This window comes from Eleutherodactylus coqui, chromosome 12 (assembly GCF_035609145.1).
Source record: "Eleutherodactylus coqui strain aEleCoq1 chromosome 12, aEleCoq1.hap1, whole genome shotgun sequence".
NCBI classification, from domain to species: Eukaryota; Metazoa; Chordata; class Amphibia; order Anura; family Eleutherodactylidae; genus Eleutherodactylus; species Eleutherodactylus coqui.
This window is the reverse complement of record NC_089848.1, coordinates 18179487-18205605: the sequence shown is the minus strand read 5'-3', so window position 1 is coordinate 18205605 and position 26119 is coordinate 18179487. Positions and strand designations below refer to the sequence as shown.

Genomic DNA, 26119 nt, shown 5'->3' with positions numbered 1-26119 from the left:
GTGACCCCGCATACTCTCCTCTTCTGGCTTCTCTGCACTTTGGATGGCTCGCTGTCGGACATGTGCAGTTCAGATTTTTTTTTTTAAACTACGGCTTTACCCGCGGACAGGCCATGGGTTGGAAGGCTTCCATTGAAGTAATTGGAAGCCGTCCGTGTGGGAACCGTAGTAAAATGGAGCATGCTGCAATTTTTTTTATCCGCGAGCAGAAACCACAATTGGTTTCCGCTCGTGTGCATGAAGAATCTTTTTTGCATTGCATGCTATAGAGGGTTAATGCAGTGGAATCCGGAGGGGGACGTCCAGATTCCACAGCACAAATATGCTTGTGTGCATGCGGCCTTAGGCCTTAGTCACACAGGCGTTTTTTCCCGCGATTTGCGGATCGCATGACGGATGCGCATCCGCAAATCGTGTGACCGGGGCGGAAAAATCGCCCCAAAAAACTGCTCCTAGCCGCGTTTCAATAGAAACGGGCCGGAGCAGTTCAGCGCTGTCCAGCGCATTGAATTCAATGGAGCCGGCAATACAGCCGGCTCCATTGAAAGCAATGCGCCGCGGGCGATCTCACGATGAATTTTCGGGAAGGGCTTAAAAATATAAGCCCTTCCCTGAAATTCATCCAGAAATGTGTATATATTTTTTTTGTTTTTTTACACATTTCTGGATGAATTTCAGGGAAGGGCTTATATTTTTAAGCCCTTCCCGAAAATTCATCGTGCGATCGCCGGCAGCCCATTGCTTTCAATGGAGCTGGCTGTATTGCCGGCTCCATTGAATTCAATGGGCAAACATCATTCTTCTCTGCCACAGCTGTTACAACTGTGGCAGAGGAGAATGATTTCTCTACTATATGTTGTCAATGGGGTCGGCGCTGCTGCCGCCGGCCCCATTGAGCGCATATAGAGAAGAGAACAGGAATCGCAGATCGCAGATTGGTGCGATCTGCGATTTCTGTTCTATAATTTATCGGACGAGCGCATAAAAAGCGCTCATTTGTCCGATACCATTGCAAAGCAATGGTTCTCTAAGATTGCAGATCGCATGCGCAGGCGCAGGTCGCACGGAGAATCGCCCGTGTGACCGAGGCCTAAATGAAGTAAAAATACCCAAACTGGACACTAGCAGTATGATGGAAATTGCCATTCTGTGTTTGAAGCACTTTAGTGTAAGATTAATACGTAGATGTATTAATTTCTAGACTATGTTGAGCAAGGCTTCAAGATCACAGCCGTATCAGCGATCTACATTTTGTGGATTTGGAATATGGCGTTGGTAGTCCATAATTTTCCTATTTCTTTGCTATTTGAGTCTGAGAATGCTTCTAGAAGAGGAACACAGGCACAGTTTGTTGGCACATGAATTGCCTAAAGCTCAGAAATCTGGCCCATAGGGACTTTGTGAGCCACTGTACATCGTCCCCGCAACTGTTTGGCATGTGCACACCTCCCAACTGTCCCAGTTTTTCAAGAAACGGGTCGCTAAGTGGGCAACTCTTATGTAGATCTGCATAAAAGTGGGTGTTGTAGCTATTTTGAGAGCACTCTTGTACGTATCAGGATGGGGTTGGGAAGTGTCCCTTGAGTGATGATACAAGTGTTGGAATCAGAGGTGTACGTTGACGCTTCTGGGCTCAATGCAAAATCTGTAACAGGGTCCCCAACTATAATGCTTTATTCATAGTACTGGGCTCCCTATATGGAGAACAGAGGCCTTATGGGCCCCCTAGGGCTCCTGGACCCAGGTGCCACCGCATCCCTTGCATCACCTATAGTTACGCCGGTGGTTGGAATATATGGCATGTGTACCGATGCTTCACATGGGCCATAATAGCTGTGGAATTTCCGTGAAAAATTTACAGCGTGTTGGGTATTAAAAAAAAACTTGTCGGGGGCGGAGCCTGACCGCTGAAGAAGATGGAGTGCTGAGCCCGGAGCTCCATCACACCGGCACCCGCGGGGACCCCACACAGCGGCTACAAGAAGCTTAGATGGGGAAAATCGGCAGAGAGAAGGGGGGAGAAGCCCAGAGCACCCCCAGAGCAAGTAAGGGACAAGCGGACATGCAGCGATACCTAAAAGAACAGAGCTCCCGCTCACCTCGTGCTCCCTTCAAGATGGCGCCGGCTGCAGGGATTTCTGTCACCAACAGTAAGGAGGGGGAGGACGGGGCTTCTTCAGATGGAGAGGAGGGAGAAGGCTTATCCAGGAGCGTTATGAGAGAGCTCCTTTCACAAGCCCTGCACCCAGTCAAAACTGATTTGACTGAAATTAAAGAAGAGCTGAAGCAGCTGGGGCGCAGAGTTGAAGCGCTGGAGTCCACTACTGCTGCGATCACATCTCACTCCCTAGAGGTAGAAAAAACCTTACAAGAGCACCACCTGCAAATTAACAAAGCCCTCTTGATGCAAGAGGACATTGAAAATAGAAACAAGCGCAATAATGTGCGCATCAAGGGGCTTCCTGAGACCTGGGCTGCAGAGTGCCTAATGAAAGTCACCAAAGAGATCTTCAGCCAACTGCTAGGAGAAGAGAGAGCGGCGACCATTTGCATCGAGCGAGTCCACAGGGCACTTAAACCCCCTCCCCCACCTTCGGAACCACCGAGGGACATTATCTGCAAGATTTTGGCTTTCCCTGATGCGCTGGAAGTCCTGAAGGCTGCAAGGCAAATTAACGACATCCGTTACGGTGACGCCTCCATACGCATCTTCCAGGATTTGTCCCCATCCACTCTGGCAAAACGCAGGATGATGCGCCCTCTTTTGGATGCCCTAAAACAGAAGGGGATCCGATATGCTTGGTTATTCCCCTTTGGCCTGGGGATAACCCATAAAGACCGTAAGATAAATATACGGTCCCCGGAAGATTTGCATCGTTGCTGGCATCAGTTGGAAATGGAACCTCTGGACATTCCTAATTGGCTCCCGCTGCCCGAACCGGTGAGACTACCCTCCTTAACAGCGACGGAGAGCTGGCAGCCGGTAGTCAATCACAAGTCCCCAAAAGGGAAAAAAAAGAAAACCAGAGACGAATCCGAAGCAAGGGACACTTGAAGGGCTAATTGGAACAGTAATGGACAATCCACTTACACCGCGTATGCCCTGGAGCAAGCCAACCCTATTGCCTAGGGTTGAGGTCTATCACGGTTCATGTTTCTCCTGTTGATCCAAGTGAGAGGAAGAGGCAGCGGAACTTTCGGCGAGCTGTGCAGCCACCTACGGGGGGCCAGACGTCTCTCCCCTCTCCGCCTTCCGTTGGGAGTTTCTTTGTTTGCACGATTAATTAGGCTAAGAATGGTCTATTTTGTTAAGTATTTGTTCTCTACTTAAACTCCTGTTTTTTCTAAAGTTATATGCTGGAATACTTCCCCCCTTTTAGAGGGGGTCCCCGATCGTGCCTGTCAGGTCAGGCTGACTTAGTTCTCGTTTAATTACTGAGTACTGCGTTGATACTCCGGGACGCAGTCCGTCCTCCATTTTTTCTGAGTCTTTTGATATCTTTTGATTCATATCCCTGAGAGGCAACCCCGGTTGTTCTCTCAGTAAGCACCTAGGGGTGCTCCACACCTTACCTACAAGCCTTCCGTCCCCCGCTTTCCCTGCCCCCTCCCTGTCCCTGCCCCTGTCCCTCTACCTCTGCTTTGGTAACTGAGTAAGATAAGTAACGTTTATTACTTTTTCCATTAATTCTTGTCTTATCTTCCGTTGTGAGCAGGTACGATGAACGAGTTGAAGGTCACGTCATTCAACGTCAGGGGCCTCAACACGCCGGTCAAACGCCACAACACTGCCTGTATGATTAAGAAATATGGGACGAAAATTTTGCTTCTACAAGAAACCCACTTCAAGGGGACCAGGTGCTTCACGCTACCGGGTAAGCAATTTCCACAGCACTTCCACAGCACGTACGCGATCTCCGCCTCCAGGGGAGTCTCAACTCTCTTCCACCATTCCGTTAACTTTATATGCGATTCGCAGTACACAGATGGTGAGGGAAGAGTTCTGCTCCTGAAGGGGAAGATAGACAACATGCAAATCACCATCGCCAACTTGTATGCTCCTAACACAGATCAGGTCTCATGGTTGGTAGCACAATTGGACATATTAAAAAATTTTGCAATAGGCCAAATTATCCTGGGGGGCGACCTGAATCTAACTCTTAATCCCCTGTTAGACGCCTCCACCGGTCGCTTCCATATATCCCAATCGAAGCTAAGAAAACTGAACAAAAGCTTGCAGGAGTTGGGCCTGGTAGATGCATGGCGCCTCCTATTCCCTGTAGATAGGGACTATACGTTCCTCTCTCAGGTCCATCTTACACATCAAAGATTGGACTACATTTTCGTCTCCCCGGGGCTGTTAAAAGCTCTTCAAGGGGCGCACATAGATGTAGTGACTGTCTCCGACCACGCGCCGGTCCACGCAACGTTCCTTCCCTTCAGACAGCCGTCTAGAGAGTGGCGTTGGAGACTGAACGCCTCTTTGCTAGATTCTCTGGAAAATGTCTCCGCCATTTCAGCTCAAATAGAGGAATTCTTCCAGCTAAACTCTGGGGGAGGGGTGAATGTGCCAACTGTGTGGGAAACCCACAAGGCATATGTTAGGGGCCTGTTGATCGCTATGGGCTCCAGGGCCAAGAAAATAGCGCAAAAGGAGATAGACGAAAAATTAACCCAAATTGCCACCATTGAGCAAAAAGTAAAACTCTCCCAAGTGAAAACTGAATTGGGAAAGCTGACGGAATTAAGAAAAGATCTCCAACTCTGTCTTAACGTGAAATTTAATAAAAAACACTTGTTCTGGAAGCATATAATCTATATACAGGGCAACAAAGGAAGTAAATTTACGTCCTCACTAATCAAAAAAGCAAAGACCAAAAACACAATTACTGCCATTAAAACCCACACTGGGAAAATATCAATGGACACTAACGAAATAGCTAAAGAATTTCAACATTATTACTCAGGCCTATATAATTTGGATAAACAAACCTCCCCAGAAGAAGCCCTGTTAGCAAAAGACAGGATTGAGTCTTTCCTCCGTCGGATTCCTCTACCGAAATTGAGCGAAGCGAACGCTGACTCTTTGTTGACTCCGGTCACACAAGCAGAAGTTAAGGAGATATTAGCTTCCTCCCCCCCTAATAAAAGTCCTGGCCCGGACGGGCTTTCTATGCCTGATTATAAGGCCCTCCAGGATATCCTGGTGCCCAAGATGACGGATTTATTTAACTCCTTGCTAGGTGGGGCCCCGCTCCCTAGACAGGCTCAAGAAGCCCACATTACTTTAATCCCCAAAGAAAAAAAAGATCCTGTTCTCTGTAGCAACTACAGACCTATTTCCCTTATTAACCTAGATGCCAAGCTATGGGCTAAGCTATTGACCAGAAGACTCGACAAATTTATCCCCGATCTTGTCGGCAAGGAGCAAGCGGGCTTTGTTAAAAGAAGGGAGGGTAAGGATAACTGTAGGAGACTTCTACATGCTTCCCGATACGCGCAATCACAGAATATCCCCATGGTATTCGTGGGAACCGACGCAGAGAAAGCCTTTGACCGGGTCAATTGGCAGTACATGAAAACTACCCTACTAAATTACAATATCCCGGATAGTTTTGTAACAGCCATCTTTTCTCTGTACGCCGCTCCACATGCCAGAATTAAGGTTAACGACACTCTGTCCCCCCCCATTCGAAATTAACAATGGCACAAGTCAAGGGTGTCCATTATCGCCCTCGCTGTTCATCTTGGCTCTGGAGCCCCTCCTAGTACAGATCAGACAGGACCCAAAGATAGAAGGCCTAGCGGTCGGAAACGATCGGTTGTCTTCCGCGGCTTTTGCAGACGACATCGTCTTTATTATCACTAACCCCGAGGAGGGTCTCCGCAGACTTGTCGAAACACTAAACGCCTATGGTGAATTATCAAATTTTAAAATTAATTTCGACAAGTCTGCGGTTCTAAATGTCTCGGTTCCACACACAGTTGGCAAAAACTTAGCTAGTTCCTCACCGTTCGTCTGGTCGGAGACAGCCATGGACTATCTGGGAGTTAAAATCCCACAAAAAATAGAGGATATATATGCAACTAATTTCGTCCCGCTACTGGACCAGGTTAGAAAGCTTGTGAAAGATTATGATATACCCAGCATATCTTGGTTTGGTAGACGCAATATCCTCAAATCATACATCCTTCCGATTATCCTTTATAAGATCAGAATGCTACCGATCTATATACCTCCTAGTTTCTTTAAAACGATTCGCACGGTCTTTGCTGCCTTCGTTTGGAGGCAAAGAAGACCCAGATTGGCTTACAGCCTAATGATCAAAAGGAGATCGGAGGGAGGTATAGGCCTCCCGAATGTCCAGGATTATTATCGTGCAGCCCAGTTGAACTACTGGATGGACTTGGCGTGTCCGTCAGGGGACAAGATACTCTCTAACCTGGCATTGGCCCACACCTACAGTGGTTCTCAGAAAGACCTATGGTTCCCTGAGAGGAAAAGATACCTGGCAAAGGGGTTCTCTCCTCTTTTGAAAGGACCGTGCGAAGTGTGGAATAAACTGAAGGGGACTCTGTCACCAGAGCCCTCCCCGGTGGCTCCACTAAGTTTAATACACAATTACATGAAGTTACCAGAAGATCCCACTACCACCTCGGTCTGGAAAAAATTTAACCACCTTACGGTGGGGAACCTTCAGGCGCTGGCTCACCTGCCGGCTGTAGATATCTTACAAAAAATCCAGACGGATTGGTCCCCCTCCTTTTTGGTGAAAGCCACGGTTACAAGGGTCATGGAGGACTTTTTTAAAGCTTATGCATCTACCAGGCCCAAAACCCCTTTTGAACGCGCTTTAATCGATCCCAACCCCAGGGCAAGAAGAATCTCGCAGCTTCGCGGCCATTTTATTGTTCCGCACGTTATAATCAAGCCAGGATTTCTCGCCTCTTGGGAGAAGGAACTGAGCATCTCGTTGACATCTTCAGATATCAATCTAATTTTGTCCAACTCCTGCGGCCTTTCTCCATGTATCCTTGCCCAAGAATCCCATTATAAATTATTAGTACGCTGGTACAAAACACCACAGTGGTTGGCTGCATACAGGTTGGCGCCACACAACAGATGTTGGAGGTGTGACGCCGAAGTGGGGTCCTACCTACATATATGGTGGTCCTGCAAGGGACTTGGGACCTTCTGGAGGGGAGTGAGCGAGGTGTTGTGTGAAATTAAACAAAACTTTATTCTAACGCCGGAGATAGTCTTCCTGTGGAAACCCTCCCAAGCGTTTCACCCACGGAGAGACAGATTGGTGGCCCAGTTGATAGATGCGGCCAAAGCCCTGATCCCGCTGTCCTGGAAGTCTGAGGCACCCCCCCTTCTTTCACACTGGAAAGAGAAGGTGGATTGGATCTATAATCTTGAGGAACTGGAGAGCTGTCAGAATAACACACATGACAAATTCATTATAACGTGGCATCCCTGGCGTGAGTTGAGGCTCCTAGACGTTTTCTCCCAACAGTAGGTGCAGTTACCAAGACCCCCCTACCCTCCTATCCCCTTCCCCTCCTACCCGCCCCACTTTTCCCAATATGTGTTGTGTAACAGGTTTGTTGGATCCTCCAGTCCGGAGGGCCCACAGGGACCACTTGGGCAGCGGACGCGCGCTGGTCTTCTGTCCCCTGATCTCTCGTTAAAGCCTTTATTTAACGCTGTCACTGCAGAGCCAGGGTTTCTGGAGTAAAAAGATTGTTGTATTAGCGGTATTACATATTTGTTGAGGCATGCCCATACCTTGTATGTTTATATAAAAAATCTAATAAAATTTGATTTGAAAAAAAAAAAAAAAAAAACTCGTCCACAGAGCGAAAATCTGCAGTATATCTGAAATATTCCGCAGACTCTTAATCCTCAGCATTTCAATAAATGAGGATCTTCACAGCAGATTTTAACCTTTGAAATGCAAAGGCTGATACCCATCGCAAATCTGCACAAAAATCCACACCCTTTATGTAAGGTGACCAGATTTTACCAGGGCCAAAGCGGGGCAGAAGGGTCTGGTCAAGGGTGGGGCTAACTCGGACGTATAATTTTACCTCCGGCATTATAAAATGTACAGCGCCGGTTCAACAAAAGACAGGGTGCCAATACTGCAGCATTTTTGCATCCAAAATCTGTACCATTTGTGTGAATTTTGACTGGAAATCAGCTGCATATCCACAGCTGATTTCATACCATGTGGCACTCGCCCTCCCCTCATCCGAAGGCTTCCCGCTGTCAGCGCTTCCAGTTCCCAGCAGCCTGTAGCGGCATCTCCTGACCAGACCACTGGGAACTGGAAGCTGGGAAGCGCTGACAGCGGATAGCCCTTGGAGGCGATGAAGGGGAGCGCCGCTGCATATTTGCAGCTGATTTCTAATCAAAATCTGCGTCAATGGTACAGATTTTGACTGTTCTTTTAGATGTGGAATTTGCTGCGGAAATTTCCACTGTAGACATTCTGCAGCATTTTTGCTACATATAAACATACCCTAAGTTAGCTTGAGGTACGCTGCCACGTGCAGAGTGGCTTCACTAGTAATAGTGGCCTCACAATGACTCCAGTAGCATTATTGCTCCCCTATACCAGCCCCAGCAATACTTGTGACCCCCACAGTATTCCCAGCAATAATAATGACCCCCACAGTATCCCCGGCAATAATAATGACCCCCATAGTATTCCTGGCAACAATCACCCCAGTAGCATTATCGCTCCCCTATAAAAGCCCCAGAAATAGTAGTGACCCCCCACAGAAGCCCCAGTAATAGTAGTTACCCCCACAGAAGCGCCAGCAATAATAGTGACCTCCACAGAAGCCCCAGTAATAATAGTGACCCCCACAGAAGCCCCATAGTATTAGCTTACTTTATGCGTAGATTTGGACCCTACGGATTTACTGCATATTTGCTGCTGATTTTCCATTGTGGAAAGTTGTCACCGAATACGCTCGGTGTGAAGGTGCCCAAAGACTTGGGGACTGTAAAAGATTAGAAAAGCAAAGCTGCTTTCTCTCAGGAGCAGCACACTTGTTACTGGACTGTTTGGTATGGCAAGATTCCTCATAGGGTCTTCCACACAGGCGTAGTTTTAGCGCAGTATAAATTTGTGTGTACATTGCACGCCGTGTGTTGTGTTTTACAGTCCCATTAAAAATAATGGACGATGCATTCCAAGGAACACAAAAAGGCAGAAAATGCCATGATTTTGTTCCCGCACCGCATTGCTCATGTATATGACTGCATTCAAAAGAATGGGATTCATATTCGTGCGAGGTTTGTGTGCCTCACAATGCACAAATCTTGTGTGATTTTCTCAGATGTGTGAAAGTGGCCTTAGGCTACATTCACATGGGCAAGTGCAATATCTCAGCTCGATATTGTGCTTGCCAACATGCGTTTTTCATGCCGATGCCAGGCGTTTTACATTCAAAAATTCCTTCTATTGTTTTTATGAAATTGCATTTCCCACGCGGTTGAGGATCGCAAGTGTTTCCTATTGAGTTCAATGGGAAACATTACATTGCACTCACATGTACATCCCGCAGCATGCAATGTCTGTTAAGGTCCCATTGAAAACAATGTGCGAGGTGCCAAAATAATTGCTGATGTAAATAAATCCATTCAAAAGAATTGAGTTCATATTCATGCGAGTTCTGACAACGCACAAAACCTGTGCAGGATTGTCGCCCGTGTGAATGTAGCCTCTTTTTGCTTGAAATGAGTAGCCATTAGAGATGAGCGAACGTGTTCTTCCGAGCTTGATATTCGTGCGAATATTAGGGTGTTCGGGATGTTCGTTATTCGTAACGAACACCATGCGGTGTTCTGGTTACTTTCACTTCCTTCCCTGAGACGTTAGCGCGCTTTTTTTGGCCAATTGAAAGACAGGGAAGGCATTACAACTTCCCCCTGTGACGTTCAAGCCCTATACCACCCCCCTGCTGTGAGTGGCTGGGAAGATCAGGTGTCACCCGAACATAAAAGTCGGCCCCTCCCGCGGTTCGGCTCAGATGCCGTGTGAGTTAGATGAGGGACAGTGCTGTTTGTACCGGAGCTGCTGTAGGGAAAGAATTGGTAGTTAGTGTAGGCTTCAAGACCCCCAAAGGTCCTTATTAGGGCCACTGATAGCTGTGTGTTGGCTGCTGTTAGCAGTGCCATTTTTTTTCTTCTCAAAATCGGCTCTGCAGAGCGTTGCACCCAGCATTAGGGACAGAAGTGCTGCATAGGCAGGGAGAGTGTTAGGAGTGAGTGTAGCCTTCAAGAACCTCAACGGTCCTTTCTAGGGCCATATTTATCCGTGTGCAGTACTGTCCAGGCTGCTGTTAGCTGTGCTGCATTTTTTTTTGCTTCTCAAAATCGCCTCTGCAGAGCATTCCACCCTCCATTGATACTGCAGGGAAAGAATTGTATAGGCAGGGCCACAACACAGTTATTATTCATTGAATATACGCAGTGCTGCCTTTTGCTTGTAAAACAAGTGAAAATAATTCTATTTGTCCTGCCTCTGTCCGTACTAACGCCGGTGGACACGTGTCGGCTGCGTGTGCAACCTGTAAAAATCATACGCACCCAGCTACGTTTTACTCCTGGCTTCGCCATTTGCTTTCCTTAATTGGGAAAAAAAATACCTGCTCTGCCACAGTTAATAACTCTGCTACCCTCACGTTCTGTGACACATTAGCAGGAAAACAGCACAGTTATTAAACTTCTCATGTTCATAGAATATACGCAGTGCTGCCTTTTGGTGCAAAAAAACGGAAAATAATTCTATTTGTCCTGCCTCTGTCCGTACTAACGCCGGTGGACACGTGTCGGCTGCGTGTGCAACCTGTAAAAATCAGACGCACCCAGCTACGTTTTACTCCTGGCTTCGCCATTTGCTTTCCTTAATTGGGAAAAAAAATACCTGCTCTGCCACAGTTAATAACTCTGCTACCCTCACGTTCTGTGACACATTAGCAGGAAAACAGCACAGTTATTAAACTTCTCATGTTCATAGAATATACGCAGTGCTGCCTTTTGGTGCAAAAAAACGGAAAATAATTCTATTTGTCCTGCCTCTGTCCGTACTAACGCCGGTGGACACGTGTCGGCTGCGTGAGCAACATGTAAAAATCAGACGCACCCAGCTACGTTTTACTCCTGGCTTCGCCATTTGCTTTCCTTAATTGGGAAAAAAAATACCTGCTCTGCCACAGTTAATAACTCTGCTACCCTCACGTTCTGTGACACATTAGCAGGAAAACAGCACAGTTATTAAACTTCTCATGTTCATAGAATATACGCAGTGCTGCCTTTTGGTGCAAAAAAACGGAAAATAATTCTATTTGCCCTGCCTCTGTCCGTACTAACGCCGGTGGACACGTGTCGGCTGCGTGTGCAACCTGTAAAAATCAGACGCACCCAGCTACGTTTTACTCCTGGCTTCGCCATTTGCTTTCCTTAATTGGGAAAAAAAATACCTGCTCTGCCACAGTTAATAACTCTGCTACCCTCACGTTCTGTGACACATTAGCAGGAAAACAGCACAGTTATTAAACTTCTCATGTTCATAGAATATACGCAGTGCTGCCTTTTGGTGCAAAAAAAACGGAAAATAATTCTATTTGTCCTGCCTCTGTCCGTACTAACGCCGGTGGACACGTGTCGGCTGCGTGTGCAACCTGTAAAAATCAGACGCACCCAGCTACGTTTTACTCCTGGCTTCGCCATTTGCTTTCCTTAATTGGGAAAAAAAATACCTGCTCTGCCACAGTTAATAACTCTGCTACCCTCACGTTCTGTGACACATTAGCAGGAAAACAGCACAGTTATTAAACTTCTCATGTTCATAGAATATACGCAGTGCTGCCTTTTGGTGCAAAAAAACGGAAAATAATTCTATTTGTCCTGCCTCTGTCCGTACTAACGCCGGTGGACACGTGTCGGCTGCGTGTGCAACCTGTAAAAATCAGACGCACCCAGCTACGTTTTACTCCTGGCTTCGCCATTTGCTTTCCTTAATTGGGGAAAAAAATACCTGCTCTGCCACAGTTAATAACTCTGCTACCCTCACGTTCTGTGACACATTAGCAGGAAAACAGCACAGTTATTAAACTTCTCATGTTCATAGAATATACGCAGTGCTGCCTTTTGGTGCAAAAAAACGGAAAATAATTCTATTTGTCCTGCCTCTGTCCGTACTAACGCCGGTGGACACGTGTCGGCTGCGTGTGCAACCTGTAAAAATCAGACGCACCCAGCTACGTTTTACTCCTGGCTTCGCCATTTGCTTTCCTTAATTGGGAAAAAAAATACCTGCTCTGCCACAGTTAATAACTCTGCTACCCTCACGTTCTGTGACACATTAGCAGGAAAACAGCACAGTTATTAAACTTCTCATGTTCATAGAATATACGCAGTGCTGCCTTTTGGTGCAAAAAAACGGAAAATAATTCTATTTGTCCTGCCTCTGTCCGTACTAACGCCGGTGGACACGTGTCGGCTGCGTGTGCAACCTGTAAAAATCAGACGCACCCAGCTACGTTTTACTCCTGGCTTCGCCATTTGCTTTCCTTAATTGGGAAAAAAAATACCTGCTCTGCCACAGTTAATAACTCTGCTACCCTCACGTTCTGTGACACATTAGCAGGAAAACAGCACAGTTATTAAACTTCTCATGTTCATAGAATATACTCAGTGCTGCCTTTTGGTGCAAAAAAACGGAAAATAATTCTATTTGTCCTGCCTCTGTCCGTACTAACGCCGGTGGACACGTGTCGGCTGCGTGTGCAACCTGTAAAAATCAGACGCACCCAGCTACGTTTTACTCCTGGCTTCGCCATTTGCTTTCCTTAATTGGGGAAAAAAATACCTGCTCTGCCACAGTTAATAACTCTGCTACCCTCACGTTCTGTGACACATTAGCAGGAAAACAGCACAGTTATTAAACTTCTCATGTTCATAGAATATACGCAGTGCTGCCTTTTGGTGCAAAAAAACGGAAAATAATTCTATTTGTCCTGCCTCTGTCCGTACTAACGCCGGTGGACACGTGTCGGCTGCGTGTGCAACCTGTAAAAATCAGACGCACCCAGCTACGTTTTACTCCTGGCTTCGCCATTTGCTTTCCTTAATTGGGAAAAAAAATACCTGCTCTGCCACAGTTAATAACTCTGCTATCCTCACGTTCTGTGACACATTAGCAGGAAAACAGCACAGTTATTAAACTTCTCATGTTCATAGAATATACGCAGCGCTGCCTTTTGGTGCAAAAAAACGGAAAATAATTCTATTTGTCCTGCCTCTGTCCGTACTAACGCCGGTGGACACGTGTCGGCTGCGTGTGCAACCTGTAAAAATCAGACGCACCCAGCTACGTTTTACTCCTGGCTTCGCCATTTGCTTTCCTTAATTGGGAAAAAAAATACCTGCTCTGCCACAGTTAATAACTCTGCTACCCTCACGTTCTGTGACACATTAGCAGGAAAACAGCACAGTTATTAAACTTAGATTATTCATTCACTAGAGGCAGTGGGGCCTTTCGTTTTCAAAAAAGGGAAAAAATTATATTTGGCCTGCAGTCTTGCGCCAATTTATTAGCTGCCTGTGAAATCAAATCACTGGTAATACAGCATGCTGAGGGGTAGGGGTAGGCCTAGAGGACGTGGACGCGGCCGAGGACGCGGAGGGCCAAGTCAGGGTGTGGGCACAGGCCAAGCTCCTGATCCAGGTGTGTCGCAGCCGACTGCTACGCGATTAGGAGAGAGGCACGTTTCTGGTGTCCCCACATTCATCGCCCAATTAATGGGTCCACGCGGGAGACGGTTATTAGAAAATGAGCATTGTGAGCAGGTCCTGTCCTGGATGGCAGAAAGTGCTTCGAGCAACCTATCGTCTACCCGCAGTTCTGCGCCGTCCACTGCTGCCAATCCGAATCCTCTGTCTGCTGCTCCTCCTTCCTCCCAGCCTCCTCACTCCACTACAATAACACCTGCTCAGGAGCGGGAACACTCCCAGGAACTGTTCTCGGGCCCCTGCTTAGATTGGGCAGCAGCGGTTCCTCTCCCACCAGAGGAGTTTATTGTCACTGATGCCCAACCATTCGAAAGTTCCCGGGGTCCGGGGGAAGAGGCTGGGGACTTCCGCCAACTGTCTCAACAACTTTCTGTGGGTGAGGAGGACGATGACGATCAGACACAGTTGTCTTGCAGTGAGGTAGTAGTAAGGGCAGTAAGTCCGAGGGAGCAGCGCACAGAGGATTCGGAGGAAGAGCAGCAGGACGATGAGGTGACTGACCCCACCTGGTGTGCAACGCTTACTCAGGAGGACAGGTCTTCAGAGGGGGAGTCAAGGGCATCAGCAGGGCAGGTTGCAAGAGGCAGTGCGGTGGCCAGGGGTAGAGGCAGGGCCAGACCGAATAATCCACCAAGTGTTTCCCAAAGCGCCCCCTCGCGCCATGCCACCCTGCAGAGGCCGAGGTGCTCTAAGGTCTGGCAGTTTTTCACAGAGACGCCTGACGACCGACGAACAGTGGTGTGCAACCTTTGTCGCGCAAAGCTCAGCCGGGGAGCCAACACCAACAGTCTCACCACCACCACCATGCGCAGACATATGATGGCCAAGCACCCCGCAAGGTGGGACGAAGGCCGTTCAGCGCCTCCGGTTTGCACCCCTGCCTCTCCCCCTGTGCCCCAACCTGCCACTGAGATGCAACCCCCCTCTCAGGACACAGGCACTACCGTCTCCTGGCCTGCACCCACACCCTCACCTCCGCTGTCCTCGGCCCCATCCAGCAGTGTAGTTCAGCGCACCGTCCAGCCGTCGCTTGCGCAACTGTTGGAGCGCAAGCGCAAGTACGCCGCCACGCACCCGCACGCTCAAACGTTAACCGTCCGCATAGCAAAATTCATCAGCCTTGAGATGCTGCCGTATAGGGTTGTGGAAACGGAGTCCTTCAAAAGTATCATAGAGGCGGCGGCCCCGCGCTACTCAGTTCCCAGTCGCCACTACTTTTCCCGATGTGCCGTCCCAGCCCTGCACGACCACGTCTCCCGCAACATTGTACGCGCCCTCACCAACGCGGTTACTGCCACGGTCCACTTAACTACGGACACGTGGACAAGCACAGGCGGGCAGGGCCACTACATCTCCCTGACGGCACATTGGGTGAATTTAGTGGAGGCTGGGACAGAGTCAGAGCCTGGGACCGCTCATGTCCTACCCACCCCCAGAATTGCGGGCCCCAGCTCGGTGGTGGTATCTGCGGAGGTGTATGCTTCCTCCACTAAAGCACCCTCCTCCTCCTCCTCCTCCTCCTCTGTCTCGCAATCAAGATGTGTTAGCAGCAGCATGTCGCCAGCAGTCGGTGTCGCGCGGTGTGGCAGCACAGCGGTGGGCAAGCGTCAGCAGGCCGTGCTGAAACTACTCAGCTTAGGCGATAAGAGGCACACGGCCCACGAACTGCTGCAGGGTCTGACACAGCAGACCGACCGCTGGCTTGCGCCGCTGAGCCTCCAACTGGGCATGGTCGTGTGTGACAACGGCCGTAACCTTGTGGCGGCTCTGCAGCTCGGCAGCCTCACGCACGTGCCATGCCTGGCCCACGTCTTTAATTTGGTGGTTCAGCGGTTTCTGAAAAGCTACCCACGCTTGTCAGACCTGCTCGTAAAGGCGCGCCGGCTCTGCGCACATTTTCGCAAGTCCCACACGGACGCTGCCACCCTGCGCACCCTGCAACATCACTTTAAGCTGCCAGTGCACCGACTGCTGTGCGACGTGCCCACACGGTGGAACTCTACGCTCCACATGTTGGCCAGGCTCTATGAACAACGTAGAGCTATAGTCGAATACCAACTCCAACATGGGCGGCGCTGTGGGAGTCAGCCTCCTCAATTCCTTTCAGAAGAGTGGGCCTGGTTGGCAGACATCTGCCATGTCCTTGGTAATTTTGAGGAGTCTACCCAGGTGGTGAGCGGCGATGCTACAATCATTAGCGTCACCATTCCTCTGCTATGCATCTTGAGAAATTCCCTGCAAACCATAAAGGCAGCTGCTTTGCGCTCGGAAACGGGGGCGGGGGAAGACAGTATGCCGCTGGATAGTCAGGGCACCCTCCTGTCTATTTCTCAGCGCGTACAGGAGGAGGAGGAGGAGCATGAGGAGGATGAGGAGGAGGGGGAAGAGACAGCTTGGGCCGCTGCTGACGGTACACCGGCTGATTGCCTGTCATCCTTTCAGCATGTATGGCCTGAGGAGGAGGAGGAGGATCCTGAAAGTGATCTTCCTAGTGAAGACAGCCATGTGTTGCGTACAGGTACCCTGGCACACATGGCTGACTTCATGTTAGGATGCCTTTCTCGTGACCCTCGCGTTGCACGCATTCTGGCCACGACAGATTACTGGGTGTACACACTGCTCGATCCACGGTATAAGGAGAACCTGCCCACTCTGATTCCCGAAGAGGAAAGGGGTTCGAGAGTGTTGCTATACCACAGGACCCTTGCGGACAAGCTGATGGTAAAATTCCCAGCCGACAGCGCTAGTGGCAGAAGGCGCAGTACCGAGGGCAAGGTAGCAGGGGATGTGCGTAGATCGAGCAGCATGTACATCCCAGGCAGTGCAACAGTCTTTAAGGGCCTGGCCAGCTTTATGGCTCCCCACCAAGACTGTGTCACCGCTCCCCAGTCACGGCTGAGTCGGCGGGAGCACTGTAAAAGGATGGTGAGGGAGTACGTAGCGGATCGCACGACCATCCTTGGTGACGCCTCTGCCCCCTACAACTACTGGGTGTCGAAGCTGGACACGTGGCCTGAACTAGCGCTGTATGCCCTGGAGGTGCTTGCTTGTCCTGCGGCTAGCGTCTTGTCGGAGAGGGTGTTTAGTGCGGCTGGGGGAATCATCACAGATAAGCGTAGCCGCTTGTCAACCGACAGTGCCGACAGGCTAACACTCATCAAGATGAACAAAGGCTGGATTTCGCCAGACTTCTGTTCTCCACCAGCGGACAGCAGCGATACGTAAGCAATACGTAGGCTGCACCCGCGGATGGAAGCTACGTTCTCTCTCACCATCCAAAACGGGGACATTTCTGCTTCATCAATCTGTGTCTAATATTCCTCCTCCTCCTCCTGCTCCTCCTCCTGAAACCTCACGTAATCACGCTGAACGGGCAATTTTTCTTAGGGCCACAAGGCTCACTCAAATAATTTTTCTGAACAATTTTTATAAGTTTCAATGCGCTTAAAAGCGTTGGAACTTTAACTTGAACCAATTTTTCGTTACACTGGGCTGCCTCCAGGCCTAGTTACCACTTAAGCCACATTAACCAAAGCGATTAATGGGTTTCACCTGCCCTCTTGGCTGGTCATGGCCAATTTTTGGGATGTACATTAGTACTGTTGATACAGCAATTTTTGTGGGCCCTCGCCTACAGTGTAATCAAATTAATTTTTAGCCCACCTGCATTACAGCTGACGTTACCTCAGCTGTGTTGGGCAATGCAATGGGATATTTTTGTGTACCGCCGGTGGGTTCCAGGGAGCCACCCATGCTGTAGGTGCACACGGAGTTTTTAACACATCTGTACACTTGTAAAGAACCCCAGTCTGACTGGGGCATGCAGTGTGGGCCGAAGCCCACCTGTATTACGCACGACATTACTACCTCAGCTGTGTTGGGCAATGCAATGGGATATTTCTATGTACCGCCGGTGGCTTCCTGGCACCCACCCAGGCAGTGGGTCCACAGGGAGTTTAACCTACATGTGTCCACTTCTAAAGAACACCAGTCTGACTGGGCCATGCAGTGTGGGCCGAAGCCCACCTGTATTACGCACGACATTACTACCTCAGCTGTGTTGGGCAATGCAATGGGATATTTCTATGTACCGCCGGTGGCTTCCTGGCACCCACCCATGCTGTGGGTCCACAGGGAATTATAAATGCATCTGTTTCCACTTATAAAGAAACCCAGTCTGACTGGGGCATGCAGTGTGGGCCGAAACCCACCTGCATTAACCCTTTCCAGTCCACTGTGTGACCTGTGAAGACATTAGGGTTTAAGGCTGTACAGCTCCGTTGTTGGTAGACGTCCGTCGGGGTTCTCTTACTGTATATTGCCAGCCTCTCTGCTGTCGGAGCCTATCCTACGTGTCAGCTCATGCAGTACTGGCTTTAGCCAGCATATAGCGCCGTTGTATAACGGCAGAAAAAGAGTAAGCCCCCTAGGAAAACCATATACAAATTGGATTGGAAAGGGTTAAGCACAACATTACTACCTCAGCTGTGTTGGGCAATGCAATGGGATATTTTTATGTACCGCCGGTGGGTTCCAGGGAGCCACCCATGCTGTAGGTGCACACGGAGTTTTTAATACATCTGTACACTTCTAAAGAACCCCAGTCTGACTGGGGCATGCAGTGTGGGCCGAAGCCCACCTGTATTACGCACGACATTACTACCTCAGCTGTGTTGGGCAATGCAATGGGATATTTCTATGTACCGCCGGTGGCTTCCTGGCACCCACCCAGGCAGTGGGTCCACAGGGAGTTTAACCTACATGTGTCCACTTCTAAAGAACCCCAGTCTGACTGGGGCATGCAGTGTGGGCCGATGCCCACCTGCATTATGCACGACATTACTACCTCAGCTGTGTTGGGCAATGCAATGGGATATTTTTGTGTACCGCCGGTGGGTTCCAGGGAGCCACCCATGCTGTAGGTGCACACGGAGTTTTTAACACATCTGTACACTTGTAAAGAACCCCAGTCTGACTGGGGCATGCAGTGTGGGCCGAAGCCCACCTGTATTACGCACGACATTACTACCTCAGCTGTGTTGGGCAATGCAATGGGATATTTCTATGTACTGCCGGTGGCTTCCTGGCACCCACCCATGCTGTCGGTCCACAGGGACTTCACAATAGGGAGTTGTACCTGCCTGTGTCTATGAATTAAAAAGCCCGGTCTAACTGGGGCATGCAGACACCTTGACAGAATGAATAGTGTGTGGCACATAGGTTCCCCATTGCTATGCCTACGTGTGCAGCTCCTGATGGCGGTGGCACAGGATTCTATTTCTCATTGCTTCTGTACAGCATTGTGGGCTATCGCCCCGCCACTTTTAAAGAGGGTCGCTGCCTAGCCGTGCCAACCCTCTGCAGTGTGTGCCTGCGGTTCCTCCTCATGGCAGACGCAGTTCTAAATAGACATGAGGGTGGTGTGGCATGAGGGCAGCTGAAGGCTGCGCAGGGACACTTTGGTGTGCGCTGTGGGGGGGAGGGGGGGCGGTTGGTCAGCATGTAACCCAGGAGAAGTGGCAGCGGAGTGTCATCCAGGCAGTGATTGTGCTTTGTTGTAGCTAGTGTGGTGCTTAGCAAAGGTATGCCATGCTAATGAGGGCTTTTCAGAAGTAAAAGTTGTTGGGAGGGGGGGGGGCCCACTCTTGCCGGTATTGTGGCTTAATAGTGGGACCTGTGAACTTGAGATGCAGCCCAACATGTAGCCCCTCGCCTGCCCTATCCGTTTCTGTGTCATTCCCATCACTTTCTTGAATTGCCCAGATTTTCACACATGAAAACCTTAGCGAGCATCGGCGAAATACAAAAATGCTCTGGTCGCCCATTGACTTCAATGGGGTTCGTTGTTCGAAACGAACCCTCGAGCATTGCGGGAAGTTCGTTCCGAATAACGAACACCCGAACATTTTGGTGTTCGCTCATCTCTAGTAGCCATCATACATCAGACATGTTACGCCTCTTTCACATGAATGTCATTTTAGTGCTCCTACAGGGGGGTAAGAAACTTTTCTCCTTAGGCAGAGCAACTATACTATAAACTAAGTGAGGAGATTTAAATGGACATGCATGCTCCTCTGGGTAATATGCAAATAAGGGTGATGGAATAAATCCTCCACAGTGCCACCTATTGAAAGGCAGTATTCCTTCAAGCCAAAGTCAGACTTTTTATACAAGCCTTGTTACAATGACCGGGAATTAAAAGCAAAGCCAGGATTTATTCCATCTCCCTTAAGTGCTCCAACAGCCGCGCTAGAAATCGCAGCTATCAGAGAGCTAAATCGCATGAATGAAGAATATTCGCGAGTTTATCCAGCTGGCTGCAGCGTCTCGCAGTGCACTGAAATTCCTTGGCTGCCAGAACAATAAAGGAAATCCTACGGGGACTCCCTTCATCCCTGCTGTGTTAAACTCCCTCCCCCTCTATTTGCTGCTTGGCTCTCATAAACTCCATAGGAGACTATGGAGCCATCGACAAGTCCTATCTTTTGACAGAGAGAAATTCAATGTCAAAAAATCTTTTTAGGCGCGTTAAAAAATTGTTTGTCTGAAAGGACCCATAGGAAACCATGGGTTCTTTTAAATGCGATTTGTTTTTTTTACGCACCTACTTTGCGTGAAAATGACGCTCATGTAAAAGAGGCCTTAGTGGTTGTTTCAGAAAAGAGCATCATTTGCCTCCCTCTGATTACCGCCATGTGATACATAAACCCCCAAAACACCTGTAGAGAATTTCAGTTGTGCAAGTAAAGTCACCTGTTTAAATAACAGGACCAGCGCAAAAGGAAAGTTGTTTGGTCCACAGGTTATTTTTTATTTGGCTTGGCCACGTCACACGCACAACGCTAGAACTTTCTATGCAATGGAATAATTTCTATAGTTGTGAAACTTTATTAAAAGGAAAAAAAAAAGAGTTATTAAAGCAATAAAGTAATAGAACCATCAAAGCGCAGGTTTACTTAATAGTACTAAAAGCCTTTACCCTGCAGATATGGAGAGACCATCTTATCCGGTTCACGAGGTGTAACTAAAGACTCAAGTTACTCCTGGGGTCTTTGGCACGGCACAATTATTTTCATTGGCAAATTTGTCTTGTTCTTTTTAGATATCAAGTGGACAGAGTTTACACAAGATGTCATCGTCCCAGAAAGACCCAGAATGAATCACTGCAAAAGTTTGAACATGGGTAAAGTCTGTATTTGCTTCTGACAACTGATCCTGTAGAACTCCTTGTCCTCCAGAGGACACTCACAACTCTTTTGTCTTCTGCCAGCTTTTACATTTCTTTTTTTAATTATTTAATTTGTGTTCATCTGATACATTTTTAATTTTGCTACTGTAAGGATTTCTCCTCTTTCTTTGCAGATCGCTGCAAATGTAAAACAATGAAACCAAGTTTACATACGTACTTGGTGAAAAACTACAGCTATGGTAAGTGATTTCAATATTGTGCAGCAAACAAAGACTACGGACGCATTTACACGACCGATAAACTCGTTTAAGTTCTGTTCTGTCTTAGGTCTTATTCACACAAGCATATGTGTTTTATTGCTGGCCGCATTGCAGCTGAAGATTGCATCAATTGCCACGATCGAGTCTCGAGCTTAATTAGCGTTTTCTCGTTCATTCACACAGGCGTATTGCGGGAAAAATACGCAGCAGCATGGAAATTCTTCAGTCGGCAGAAATCCTCAGAATGACTTCTAATAGCTTCAACAACTTAAATATCGTCAGCTATCATTGTTTCTGAGCGCGGAGCCATTTTTTCAGCTCTCACAGGAGTCTATGGGAACTTCCAGTGGTTTTCGGCAGAAGATGGGTCAAGACTAGAGATGAGCGAGCGTACTCGGAAAAGCACTACTCGCTCGAGTAATTTGCTTTATCCAAGTATCGCTGTGCTCGTCCCTGAAGATTCGGGTGCCAGCACGGAGCGGGGAGCTGCAGGGGAGAGCGGGGGGGGGGGGGGGGGGGGGGCGGAGGTAAGATCTTTCTCTCCCCTGCTCCCCGCTGCGACTCACCTGTCAGCCGCAGCGGCACCCGAATCTTCAGACCCGAGCACAGCGATACTCGGATAAAGCACATTACTCGAGCGAGTAGTGCTTTTCCGAGTACGCTCGCTCATCTCTAGTCAAGACTTATTTTTTCACGCAGTGAGAAAAATTGGCGTATAAAAACTTCTTCTTTTGATGGCACAATTTTTTTATGCGACTGAAAATCATTCATGTGAATGAATGCAGTGTTTCACATGGTTGCGATTTTTCAACACAGCTCCAATAGCTGTGTAAAAACGCTCATGTGAATGAGGCCTCACATGAATAGAACTCTCACAGAAAATTAACCCATCCATTTGAGTTGGTTCATTTGCATGAGCGACATTTCATTCAGACCCACGGGCCAGGATTGAAAAATCGCTGTATGCTCCATTTTCTGGCGAGTATTGTATGAGAATGCGGCATGTAATATGTGCTGTTCTGCAACTCTGACAGCGGATGGACCAAGTGTTCGCGTGTTGTGCGATGCATGTTGCATTCGAAAATCTCGGGCACAACCCGCATTAGCCGGTATAAATACAGCCTCAAACTGATTTTACACAAGCACATTGTAAAACGTATGTAATACGAATTCGTAATACAGACGTCTTACAGGTGATATTGCAACCGTATGCCATCAGTATTTGATCTGTATTTGATACGATATTTGCTGTCATTGGTTTTTATCCTCAACTGGGCAAATACGGATCCATATTTTCCCACTAGAAAATATTACCAATGAATGCAAATACGTTGACTCATACAGATCTAATACTGATGGATGTTATACGGATGCAACCAGATTTTTAATACCTTTCCATGGACTATAATGGGCATGTTTTTCATGCAATGCAGACAAAAGTAGCGCATGTTATGTTTTTATTACACGGCTGTGAAAAATACACCCATGTGAATAGATACATAGATGTACATCAGTTTTGTGACTGGAAAGTATGGATCAAATACTGGCTACAGGTGTGCTTGTCTGGAAGCAGCCCAAAGATGGATTCACACAGGGCATAATTTTTACTGCATAACAATCTACACTGGAAATTTCCGTGTATTTCTATGGGGATAAAAAAAATCCACAACACATATGAACACATGGTTAAAATTTCTGATCAGATTTTTTCCACTGCAGAAATACTTTCCACATCAGCCATGCACCCTGATAACTAGAGGTAAGTACCAGCTGGGTAGAAACGAGTTGGGGTCAGTGTAGAGTAACAGTAACGTTGAACATAGATGTCACATTGCTGCAAGTGGGATAGATTAGAGATCTGTGTCAAACGCTTTTATTGTTCTTCACATGGTGAATGTGATGAGTACCGTTTACAACAGCTGATCTGAAAGCAGTGGCCTAGAAGCTCTACAAGGGTTATAAATGACTTAAAGTGAAAAAAGTCCAAAGGCATTAACCCCTATACAAAAATATAACTTTTTTTAGATATAAATTTAAATTCACTTGCTAAAGGTTAAAAATCCAGATGCTGCCTGCATCAAACAAACACTCATTAGGTAAATCGACCATATGAGAATACAGATTTGCCCTATTTTCCAGGGACAGGAGTGGAGGACTCAAACTCCCTCCTCAGTATAGGAAAATACTTGAAATAAAAGATCATAATCAGGGGCAAAGGGTCATATATAAGAAAAAGATGAACACTCATCAGGTAGTACACCCAAATGCAGACGAAAAGCTGCCCTAAGCTCCCTATGAACCGAGTGGAAGACTCAAACTCTCTCCTCAGTATCAAGGAGAATCATTAATTAGAGGTGGCGCTGCAGAGGTATTGTTCCATCTTCCTTGTTTGCAGGTCTGAAGTAAAGATTCCTTTCACATTCCTTGTCACTGGACTAATTATTTACTGTTATGGTCTTCCCTCCTGGTATTTATTCAAATTCTATTATTTCCAACATGTCTGTATCCTCTCACTCTCTGGTACTTAGCTAGTGCAAATAAAGTTCACCATGTTTGTGCCCTCCCATGCGATCATGTGTTATAGTAAATACGTCTTTAGATTTGTTCCATTATGCCTGAGGAAGGACACTAAGAGGTCCAAAAGCTCACTATAACATCATGAATTTTTGTTAGCCACTAAAACCTACCGTATCTACAAGATAACCTGATTTCTCTTACTGAAAACAATCACATATTAATCAAGCACTCATGGCAAAGGGCAAAACACAGCCAAGCAAACTGCTAAAAACACTGCTGTGAGCCTTCCAACATATTTTGACAGTTTCTTGGCATCCTCAAGGGATGTCAAGGCTAATACTGTGCCGCACAGCTCTCATTGGATTGGGTGTCAGGATGTATCACAGGGTAGAGGAGTTCCAACCAATCATTGGCACAGAAGTGGGGCATAGGATTGATATTGATGGGTGAATGTACTAGAGTCCAACCTTTTTGTGTGATAAATGTGCTGACAAGCTGGCCGGCACAGTATGTATGTTTCATGTACGAGAGCTGATTCGATGTAATGCCTTCTTGTCAACATCCAGAGTGTGATAGAGAGCCATGTCACGTGAAAAGGTTGTATTGAGGAGAATGAGAGGTGCGAGATTGTGCTGGCCAGAATCTGGTTTGAAGGAGGTGAACCAGTAGTGACTTGAAATGTATATATGTAGTGCAGATACCCTTGAATAACGTGAGAGTTAACTCGATGCAAGTAGCCATCATCTTGTGTAAGCAATGCCTAGTTTGTGCCCTCTTTGAGACACGGTTGTGAATCAGCATGCATATTGAACTGTTTGTAAGTATCAAGCTTGTTACTAGAGATGAGCGAACGTACTCGTCCGAGCTTGATACTCGTTCGAGTATTAGCGTGTTCGAGATGCTCGTTACTAGAGGCGAGCAACATGCGATGTTCGAGTTACTTTCACTTTCATCTCTGAGACGTTAGCGCGCTTTTCTGGCCAATAGAAAGACAGGGAAGGCATTACAACTTCCCCCTGCGACGTTCAAGCCCTATACCACCCCCCTGCAGTGAGTGGCTGGCGAGATCAGGTGTCACCCGAGTATATAAATCGGCCCCTCCCACGGCTCACCACAGATGCATTCTGACAGAGATCAGGGAAAGTGCTGCTGATGCCGGAGCTGCTATAGGGAGAGCGTCAGGAGTTATTTTAGTCTTCAAGAACCCCAATGGTCCTTCTTAGGGCCACATCTAACCGTGTGCAGTACTGTTCAGGCTGCTTTTAGCAGTGTTGCACAATTTTTTTTTTTTGTATATCGGGCGTGCAGAGCATTGCGTCCTCAGTCTGCAGTCATTGTACAGAGTATAGGGCCAGTACTGGTGAGGCAGGGAAAGAGATATACAGGCTATATAGGCAGGGTTTTTTTCCAAAAAATTGGGGAAAAATACTATATTTGGGCTGCCTGTGACCGTCTTCAGTTTACTGCGTGTCTGCTGGGGGTAGTAGTCCTAATTAATATGCAGCTAAGCGTTACAGCAGGCTTGCGCAAAATTGTTTCCTGGCTCTGCTGTCTCCGTTACATCAGCGCCGTCATCCCGCCAGAGGGAAACAGTATACATAATATTATACGCTGCCTACAGTATCTGTCTGCTGGTGGTAGTAGTCCTAATTAATTCGCAGCTAAGCGTTACAGCAGGCTTGCGCAAAATTGTTTCCTGGCTCTGCTGTCTCTGTTACATCACTGCCGTCATCCCGCCAGAGGGAAACAGTATACATAATATTATACGCTGCCTACAGTATCTGTCTGCTGGGGGTAGTAGTCCTAATTAATACGCAGCTAAGCGTTTCAGCAGGCTTGCGCAAAATTGTTTCCTGGCTCTGCTGTCTCCGTTACATCACCGCCGTCATCCCGCCAGAGGGAAACAGTATGCATAATATTATACGCTGCCTACAGTATCTGTCTGCTGTATCAGCTCAGCATTTTAAAAAAATAGAAGCAAAATACTTAAGGCCTACTACTGGCCTTTGGCCACTTGACTGCTTCTGCGCTGTGAATTCCACTAGCTCAGTCATATGCACCTACGTCTCACTACAGGCGTGCGCAAAATTGTTTCCTGGCTCTGCTGTGCGTTCCGTAAGGGAAGTCAGTCTCCAACCACAGGCCAATAAGCGGCACATTTAATTACAGCGTTTTGTTTCTGCACTACTGGTAATACACCATGCTGAGGGGTAGGGGTAGGCCTAGAGGACGTGGACGTGGGCGAGGAGGCCCAAGTCAGGGTGTGGGCACAGGCCGAGCTCCTGATCCAGGTGTATCGCAGCCGACTGCTGCGGGATTAGGAGAGAGGCACGTTTCAGG

At 47.8% G+C, this 26119-nt stretch overlaps 1 protein-coding gene across 1 annotated transcript in view; it reads left to right on the top strand.

The window, feature by feature from the left end:
• The window catches only part of SFRP4 (secreted frizzled related protein 4), a 197298-nt gene that overhangs the window by 148697 nt on the left and 22482 nt on the right, over positions 1 to 26119 (top strand). The window contains exons 2-3 of the mRNA XM_066584824.1: positions 20916 to 20996; positions 21176 to 21241. Coding sequence (XP_066440921.1) covers positions 20916 to 20996; positions 21176 to 21241 — 147 coding nt within the window. The remainder of the gene's footprint in view (positions 1 to 20915; positions 20997 to 21175; positions 21242 to 26119) is intronic.